Source organism: Enoplosus armatus, chromosome 24, assembly GCF_043641665.1.
Source record: "Enoplosus armatus isolate fEnoArm2 chromosome 24, fEnoArm2.hap1, whole genome shotgun sequence".
NCBI classification, from domain to species: domain Eukaryota; kingdom Metazoa; phylum Chordata; class Actinopteri; order Centrarchiformes; family Enoplosidae; genus Enoplosus; species Enoplosus armatus.
The window spans coordinates 3,180,154-3,190,293 of record NC_092203.1 but is presented as its reverse complement, the minus strand read 5'-3'; the positions used below and the strand labels follow the sequence as shown (position 1 = coordinate 3,190,293).

Genomic DNA, 10,140 nt, shown 5'->3' with positions numbered 1-10,140 from the left:
TCTAATTCCTAAATCCATCCCTCTTTCTCTATCTGCCTCTCAGCTTTCCAGCCCCCCCCCTTCTCCTCTCACACAGACATACACAGTGTCCATCCCAGTTTCTCACATTCCTATATCCTAAATGCTTGCCTGGCGGGGATCACACACACACACACACACACACACACACACACACACATACAGTACGGTTGATTAGGCTGGCAGAGCCACAGGGCAGTCAGTCCACTGAAGGGGATGATGGAGGGATGGATGGATGGATGGAGTGTGTGAGGGATGGATGGAGGGGAATATTGAGAGAGGGGGTGGATGGAAGAAATGGTGATGATTGATGAAGAGATGAATGTCGGACTGTAGAAATCTCTTTCTTCCCAGAAACGAGCTGTTTTCATTGGAAAACAATCACCCTGTTCCCACACAGCGCGGTGGGCTATTGCACGACCATTATACCTCGGTGCGCGCGCACGTGCGCGTGCCAGCGTGCAGATGTGAATTGGGGGCTGAAGTTGTCATCCAGCAGAGGGCGGAGTGAGAGTGCGAGAGTGAAGAGTGGGGACGCCGGAGCTGCAGAGGGCTGGAGCTGCGGAAAGGAGCGGACATGGGATCCAGCGGATGCCGGGTACCTGCAGCCTAGTGCGGGCGGGATGAGAGGCAGGAGTCGGGGGTCCTCCGGTTGACTGAACAGGAAGGTTTAGCTCGAGTCGTGGTTTGAGAGAATCGTCTGGTGTCCGGTGCGCGCCCACACACACATCCACACACACACTCACTCACTCACACGTCTTAAGAACAGCGGGAGATGCATTACGTCATAGCCTCCAGTCGCCCTAGATGACCGCGCGCGCAGGACGGGATGATGCAGGGCTGCTGGACTAGAACGGGAACAGATTCCGCTGCTGCTGCTGCTCGGGAGTGCCCGGTGGCGGTGTCTCGACCTGACGAGGAAGAAGGGGAGCCGCCGTCTCGCGGCCACCGGCTCTGATGGCTCCTCGCGCCCCGGGCGGGAAAGAGACACAGCAGTCGCCGCGGCGCGAGAGGGAAGGGGACAGCAGGGATCTGGGAAGTGACGTGGTATCCGCGCCCCGCGAGAAAGCACAACGGTGCGGTTGTCGTGCGTTTCACAGGAGGGCAGGAGCGGCAAGGGGAACATGGCCGCGCAGTCGGACGGCGGCAAAGCCGGGGTCGGGTACGGCAGCGGCGGTTTCGCCCAGCTGTACGATGTTGATGCCGAGGAGCCGCTGGACTCCGCCGCCATCCACATCTGTCAGTGCTGCCGCACCTCCGCTTGCTACTGGGGCTGCCGCTCAGCCTGCCTCGGCTCTCTGCTCGGCGGGGGCCAGCCTGCCGGAGGAGTCGGCATCCGGGAGACTCACTGCCCGCCCCGGGAGCAGCTGTGGCTGGACTGCCTCTGGATCATCCTCGCCCTCCTCGTCTTCTTCTGGGACGTTGGGACGGACCTGTGCCTGGCGGTGGACTACTATCACAGGCAGGACTACCTCTGGTTCGGCCTCACTCTCTTCTTCGTACTGGTGCCGTCGGTGCTGGTCCAGATTCTGAGTTTCCGCTGGTTCGTGCAGGACTCCACCGGCGGGGGGCTCGGGGAGGTGGAGGGGCTGACCAAGCGGGGCGCGGTGGCTCTGGGGTGCCTATATCCCGGCAGGGACCGCCTGCAGCTGGCCACCATCTGGCTGTGGCAGGCCACCATACACATCCTCCAGCTGGGACAAGTGTGGAGGTACAAACAACAACACACACCTGATCCTAACCTGTCACCGCCCTTTATCTCTCTCGGCCTTTTTCTCACACACACTTAATGTTGCTAATGGGTAGAGTGGGGTGTCTACTCGATGTGGCTGGAAGAAAGCAAAGCTTGCTTCACACTGACAGGCGGGAGAGGAAGAGCAAGAGGAGGACAGGGAAAAGCTCTCTGTGACCTCCCCAGCGCTTCAGTTACTATCTGGAAATGACAGACAGATATTAAGAGAGACAACCAGAGAGACAGTGAGGGGGACACAGACAGACAGTCAGAGAGACTTCCAACTCTGTGATCTAGTGTAACTTCTTTGCAGTTTCCTTTCTCTTTTTGGGTCACCTTATGAAAAGTTAATTCTGCAACTCATACTGCACACTCTGTGAATTTACTGGGCTACGAGTCGCTGACACTATCCACTACAACTGTAGTGATTAGAGTGTCACTACAGTGAGCCTCTGCACACTCTCCATGTATGAACCAAAGCGAAATGAACACACACCCTCAGTGTGTTTTTAGGGGCTGACTGAAGCGCTGTCCACGGTGCTGATTGCTTTCATGGACAGCGTCTCAGTCAGGGCTGTGTGTGTGTGTGTGTGTGTGTGTGTGTGTGTGTGTGTGTGTGTGTGTGTTGGCGTGTGTGACCAGTGGAAAAACGGTGTCACGGCTCTTCCCATGAGTGTCAGCATGCATGGAGAGTACAAAGAGGAAAAGCATCTGCGCTTCTGGCAACACATCTCCATCTCACTCTATCTCCCTCTCTCCCTCTCACACACACACACATATATAACACAACACAGTTGGACAAGGGTAGGTGCTAATTGTAGTGCTAAAAGCACTGGCGGGAAAAAAACAGCACACACCCTTTTGCTCTTATACACACACACACACACACACACATACACATCTTTCTATTGCAACTGTAGGGTCCTTGCCTTTCTTGCCTGCATGCTTGTGTGTGTGTTTGCTTGTGCATGTGTGTGCAGCTTTGACAGCAGAAGCAGTAGTAGCAGGAGTGTTCTAGCTTGTCTCCAGCCTCCTAGCCCTCTATACAAGGACAGTGCTCGCTCTCGTTCCCTCCCCACCCCTCTCTCTGAGAAGACTCCTTAATGGTGTCCACTTGCCTCTGGGCTAGCAGCAGAGAGAGTGGAGTGATGAGTGTGTGTGTGTGTGTGTGTGTGTTTACATCCTGTTGTGCTCCTCAGCTCAGCTTCAGTCTCTCTGTGGTTGTAGGGTTAACTAAACCCCCACCACACACACACATCCCTCCATTCACCCCACCCAGTAGTTACCCCCACAGCCTACAGAATGGACTCTCCCACCTGGAGGAAGTGGAGGAGAAGGAGAAGTAGGAAGAAGAAGGAGGAGGAGGAGGGGAGGGAGTGGGGTTGTTTGCAGCTGAGAAAATGGTATGGCCTGATTGAGACAGATTGCTTAGAGATGGAGAGGCTGTGGAGAGAAGGAGGGGTGAGGAAGGAGGAGGAGGAGGAGGGAGAAAAGGTTGCACATGCACAATGGGAGTAAAAGGGGGGGAGGGGAGTGGAAAGTGAGCGAGAGGAGGAGTGAGAGTGGTGGGGGTAGGGTGGAAGTGTGGAAGATCTACTGTAATCGGTACATATGGTTTGAAAGCACATCCCTCCATGTCAAGGCGTTAAGTGGCTGTCACGGCCGCCTGCCACGCTGCACAGTAAAGCCTCAATCCTTAACCTGAACGAGAATACAAGGACTTCCTGCTCACAGATTTTACAAAAGCCAAACAAATGATGCTCGCGATTTATCCTTCATCGTTCTTGCGTCAAGGACAAACAGCATTTGGGGGTTTGTATCTTATTCTAAAGCCACAAAATTTTAAAATTTTGAATGGTCTGTATATATATATATATATATATATATATATATATATATATATATATATGTGGCCCTCAGTCATACAGGAACAACACAGGAAGTCAGGAAGGATAACTTTCACTCTGTAGTGTAAATTCAATAACATACAGGACAGCAAAGCAAGCCCAGAGTAGGCATGAGCATTATCTGTACCAGAGGGAAATATGAGACACACACGTAAACAATGCAGTGAAAGCTCTAGAAATTGTTGACTGTAAATAGTGCCAGGGAAGTAAATGCATTACATGTAGAAAAAAAGGGACATATAACACTATCCACAATAAGACCGTTACCTTCACGGTCCAACAGGAAACTGGTTTGCTCATCACCTCCAAATTTATCGACAACTAATCACAAATAACAGCACGTCAGCTTAACAACAATATTAACAGTGTGTAATTGCAGCAAGCTTAGCGCCATTGTGTGTGAATAAATAAGAATAAAGTATATTACACTGTTGGATTATGTTGGGCCGATTTCAACTAATTTAATTAATCTATAATGATACATCATCATTTATTAGTGGATTATGTTTTGTCTTAATATTCTGAATCTGCAAAGTAACTAGTAACTAAAGTATCAAGGAGCATAAAATGGAAATACAAAGTACAAGCACCTCAAAATTGTACTTGTCACATGCCAAGTATGGGAAGGATAAAGCCTTTTCAGGCCTCCTCGCGTGCCACTACATCGTTAATTAGCCAGCAGGAGTGCTCGCGTGATTGGCAGCCGAAGTGCCTGCACATGCCCGGCCTCTGCATCAAGCCAGACCCTTTCTGACAATATGTGAGTGGTGTGCATGCTGCATATGAAGGCGTTTTCCTATGGATGGTGCATTATTTATGTTTTGTGAATTAAGCTTGTATGTTTCAAACCAGATGGCTGTAATGGCCGTGCATACAGAGCCATGCATAATGTAGGAGCGCGTACACACACACACACGCAATGACACCCACGCACGTGCAGTAGTAACGCACACACAGGGAAGCAGGGGGATATCACTAGAGTACATTCATGCACATGTACATATACACCTACATGCGGCCACACACACACACACACACACACACACACACACACGCACACACACACTGTGAGTGCCCTGAGGCATTTTTAATTGAAATCACTGCCTACATCCCACCCACATGTACTGCAGTTTCCCAGATCTAGAACTCCACTCAGTATGTATAGATCCAAATCTTGTCATGGCTGTTTGTTCATACAGACGTTCTATCAATGATCTATAATTAATTGCATATTCAAATTGCCTTTTTATTTTACCCAACCAAATCAAAAGTAATTTAAGCCAATTAATTTTCTGTTGATTGACTAATCAATCTAATAGTTTCAGCCCTAATTTGCATCACTGCATCAGTTGAAGTCAAAGTAAAGTCAGTAATCAAATCAGATTATTATTTTATCAGGGATTAGTAATCACAGCAGCAGTGAATAAACTTCTTAAAACAAAAGTTGCAAGCAGGCAAAACACAGAATTAGCGAGAAAGAAAATAAATGAGATTGAAAAATGACACGGAGGATCCAGGAAACAATAAGGCCGAAAGAATGTATTGTTATTAATTACCTCTGACCCCCTGCAGGTACATCAGGACGCTGTATCTGGGCATCATGTCGCGTCGGCAGAAGGAGCACCAGCGGCGCTGGTACTGGGCCATGATGTTCGAGTATGCGGACGTCAACATGCTGCGGCTGCTGGAGACTTTCCTGGAGTCTGCGCCTCAGCTGGTCCTGCAGCTCTGCATCATGATCCGGGAGAACCGAGCCGAGACGCTGCAGTGTAGGTGGAGCACAGGGTTACGCTGGATGATGGACTGACATGGTCTGAAAAAGCCGGGGAAACCGGCTCTGCATGAACACCACCGTCTTCCCGCCACATTTACAAACGCAACGCTGTGTTTTCATGAGGCCCACAAAGCACATACAAATCAACAGCTGCACAAACAGTAATTAGCAATTTGCACACATCATGCTCAGTAATTTGTGGCTGCAGATGGTGCTGGTTTTTCGATTTTCACACAGTGTTTTTTTTTGTCAGTCTTTTTGTTCGGGTAGTCCCAGAAAGACAGCACAATTGCAGGTGTTTGGGGGATGTGCTAGCCAAAGTCCATCAGCCTCCTCTTCCTTATTCAGGCGGGGAATGTATCATCTAGGCGGCCACCCACTGGTGTTATTCATCCCTATCACTCTGGAGTTTTGGGACACCTTCTGCTTTAATGCAAATATGTGACTAGTACAGGGGGTGGATGCGCACGGCAGCTGGGACATTAAAAATAACTTTATATTTCAGACTCATACCAAAGCGTCATTACCAAATGTTTGTGTCGTGTCACGCGCTACTTCTTATTTAAGGATGTGCTCACATTATTGCTCAAAACACCCCCAGTGACTCATAATCATTTTGTGTCGATGTACTTTTTGTTTCACGAATCTTAAAATCTTGATTCCACTTTGTTCTGGTCATCCACCTCTATTTTTCTCCTTTTGTAACCCTCCTCTGTGTCTCTGTAGGCATCTCCTCCCTGGGCTCCCTCTTGTCTCTCGCCTGGGTTCTGGCCTCCTACCACAAGCTGCTACGAGACTCTCGTGACGACCAGCGCAGCATGAGCTACCGCGGGGCGCTGCTGCACCTCTTCTGGCGCCTCTTCACCATCTCGTCCCGCGTCCTCTCGCTTGCCCTCTTCGCCTCCCTCTTCCACATCTACTTTGGCATCTTCGTAGTTCTCCACTGGTGCGCCATGGCGTTCTGGGTGGTGCACGGAGGCACCGACTTCTGTATGTCCAAGTGGGAGGAGGTGCTGTTCAACATGGTGGTTGGCATCGTCTACATCTTCTGCTGGTTTAATGTGAAGGAGGGCCGGACGCGTTACAGGATGGTGGCGTACTACATCGTGGTGTTGGCCGAGAACACCATCCTCACAGGGCTGTGGTGAGTTAGACTGAGTAGCTACAAGTGTTACTGTCATTTACGTTTTCTTGCATCTTGAACCTGGATGCAACTAATACAAAAAATACAATATTATGAAGGAAGATTAGGAAGGAAGGAAGATTATATTTCCGTGTAGTTGAAGATGTCAGGTTTATTTTCACATGTAATGGGCTTTTCATTGTTAAGAATCGCAAGAAGGAAAGAAAAACACAGCAGGAAGTTGGTCCATGAAAATGTCCAGTAGTGGTTCCTCATGTGGAAGGGTATTGGACCTGGAGCTTGGTGGAGCTGGGTTAGGGTAGTTAAAATATGGAGGAAGCACAAGAGGCATTATATTAACATTTATTATGTTTATATTGGTTTATATATAACACTTTAAATTTGACAAGAAGCAGTTTAACCCCGCGTTGCCACCATCCTGCAGGTACGCCTACAGGGACCCCGTGTTGACTGACTCCTACGCTGTCCCAGCGCTGTGCGGCGTCTACCTGACATTCGCTGGCGGGGTCCTGGTCATGCTGCTGTACTACGGCTTCCTGCACCCCGCTACCGCCCACCTCCAGCCGAGCCCCGCCTCGTCCTGCTGCGCGCAGCTGCTCTGGGGCCTCCCCCTCCCCCCGTCAGCCCCTCCCACCGCCCCACCCACCCCAGCCCACATGACCAAGTCGCAGACGGAAGAGGATGTGGCCGAGACGTGTCTTCCCGTCTTCCAGGTGAGGTCGGCGCCCCCCACCGCCAAGCCCGAGGGCCCGCTCATAAAGATCGACATGCCTAGGAAGCGTTACCCAGCATGGGACGCCCACTACGTAGACAGGCGCCTGCGGAGGACTATAAACATCCTGCAGTACATAACGCCGGCCGCTGTGGGCATCCGCTACCGTGACGGACCCCTGCTGTATGAACTGTTGCAGTATGAGTCCTCACTCTGACACACACATATGTCAAGAAACGCACATCAGTACACATAAGCACATAAGCACCATAAAAATACATGGATACATGGATGTTCAGATTTAGAGAAGATTTAGAAATACTCTCCACACGCACTTGATGTAAGCACACAGATACAAAAGCAATCTCACACTGTCACACTCACACACACACATTCCTTGTGGGCACCTACGACCTGTGAGTCCCATGGCCATGACTCAACAAGCTGCTTCAGCGCGAGTCCATCTCTTTCTCTCTTTATTCTTCTGTCTCTCTGTTTCCAGCTCCTCTGATCACTCTTCATCTGTCCTCACTGATTTAATTTCACACGTCCGTGCTCCGCCGTGAAGAAAAATCACAAAAAATTGAAAAATGAGCGCCAGAGCTTCACACCGGAGTCTTTGACCACCGCATGCCGTTTACGTTGCGTCGCTCGCACTTTCACGGGTTTCAGTAGAATAAAAAGATGTGACGCAAAGAAAGAACAAACGTCACTTTTAATAAAAGGAGTTTGTGAACATGTTGTCGTTAGTCTAGTCTAAAGGTAGTGTATATACTTTCTATGTACAGAAGGGATGTTTTTTTATGTACCGTCACGTTGTTGTCGACTGGGGACAAAAGAGTTGGACACATCGGTTTTTGGGGTCGTTGACAAGGTTACCAGGGAGAGAAGCAGAGCATGATGGGAAAGATGGAGACAGAGAGGGTATTGGCGTCTAAAGCGCACTCAAACAAATTCAAAGTTTGCACTACGATTTCTTAAAGGAATCGTTTGACATTTTGGGAAATACACTTCTTAATTTTCATGCCAGAGTTAGCTGAGAGGATTGATACCACTCTCATGTCTGTACACTAAATATGGAGCGAGAGCCAGGAGCTGGTTAGCTTAGCTTAGCATAAAAACTGAAAGCTGGGAGAAACAGCTAACCTGTCTATGTTCAAAGTTAAAGACATTCCCCCACCAGATCCTCTGAAGCTTACAAGTGTTTTGTGCTGTAACTATTTCCTGGCAGGGCGCAGTGACTTCCTGGAGTCTTGCCCAGCCAAAAAATAGTTATAGTAAACAGCTACAAATTTAGAGGTGCTGGTAGGCTGGATTTTTAAACTTTGGAAAGAGCCAGGCTAGCTGTTTCCCCCCTGCTTTCAGTCTTTATGATAACCTAGCCTAATAGTCTCCTGGCTGTAGCTTCATACTTAATGGAGAGATAAAAGAGTGACATCAATCTTCTCATCTAACCCTCGACCAGAAAGGAAGCAATATTTCCCAAAATGTCAAACGATTCCTTTAATTCTTGGGCGTACACTATGTTGACCAACAGTTAGCAACATTAGCTCTAAAAGTGAGAACATAAGAAGTTGTAGCCGCTCAAGACCCCGAAACTTTAAAATAATGTTATTGTTCCTGAATGGCTGGCAATGTGAAGCCATGTACAACAAAACAATTACTGTGCCAAAATCACTGTAGTGGAAGAATTTGTGCTTTGAAATTGTTTTAAAAACAAAACTAGCTACATCGGCTGTACTGGGTTAGATTGGCAGTTTTAAACATTACAAATCTCAAGGCCATTTACTAAAAAACAAATGCTTTTATTGCCAAGAGGCCTGTCTGTTGTAGTCACATTCACTCACTCAACATCTTGTATGCTAAGATGTTAGCATGGAGCTAGAGCTAAAGACAGATGGATGACTAGTCAATAGTCAGTGTGCAATGTGCCACTAGTTAATGTGCCAATCTCCCTAAAAGCTCTGTAATACTTATTCAGAAAAACTTACCAGACCAGTGTAGACAAATCCATGTTTGTGAAACCTGAAGTATGAAAGCAGACCATCAAACATTGAAATTACTCTTAAAAGCAGACCAGTTACTGCTGCTGACTGGTGAGGGCTTTACGTCCCAGAATTGGCAAACAGAGAAGAAGCGGCACCATCATCTTACATATAAATGTCCATGTTAGTGGAAGACGTGTTAGTGGCTGCTGATGTTTTCCATAATGTATGGTTAAATCATATATATATATATATCACTATTGCACCATCACAACTAGAATACAGGAAGGAACATGCCGTCTGGGGTTCGAACAGTTGTTCTCCATCATTTCCTGTTATGCTTAGAGGGGTTGTGGGCGGTTCGATTTTCTTTAGTTATTCCGTCCACAGTTGCAAATGCTTGGTTGCGTCGGTTTACCTTGGTAGACAATGAAAAAAAAAAGAGAGAAATCGTGTCCAAATTTTCAACGGAAAGAGCAAGACTAATTATTTGTGATCTATGTCTACCAGCACCTACCAGTGTGTGATGTCTTAATCATGTTGGTCCCACGCTAACAGGGTGCTGCCACTGAAGGTGATATAAAACGGTTTTGGACTTCAATCGTCACAACCCTCTCGATGACTTCTCCTGTAAAGCGTCCAATATCTACTCCTCCAAAGCCACCCACGGCTGAGCTGTGATGTATGGCTCATTATTTATTTTTTGGTTTGTTTATCCCTGTAATCCAAGCTGTTACATTGGCAGGCGACAACAAATGAGCTGGGATATCAGTCATCAGCCCGTCGACGGGAACGTCGTTCCTGAAATCACACGCCGTCAGGGGGCCACCCCAAACACAGCGTGGCGGCAAGTAAAAACAAGGGTTTG

The 10,140-nt window shown here is 48.3% G+C and overlaps 1 protein-coding gene across 1 annotated transcript; it reads left to right on the top strand.

Annotated features, from left to right (window-relative positions):
- Positions 1-1,142: 1,142 nt before the first annotated feature.
- Positions 1,143-7,504, top strand: xkr6a (XK, Kell blood group complex subunit-related family, member 6a). Its single transcript, XM_070930658.1, has 4 exons — positions 1,143-1,729; positions 5,230-5,426; positions 6,158-6,575; positions 7,000-7,504. Exons 1-4 carry the CDS (start codon positions 1,143-1,145, stop codon positions 7,502-7,504), a joined length of 1,707 nt encoding a protein of 568 aa, XP_070786759.1.
- The last annotated feature ends 2,636 nt before the right edge of the window (positions 7,505-10,140 follow it).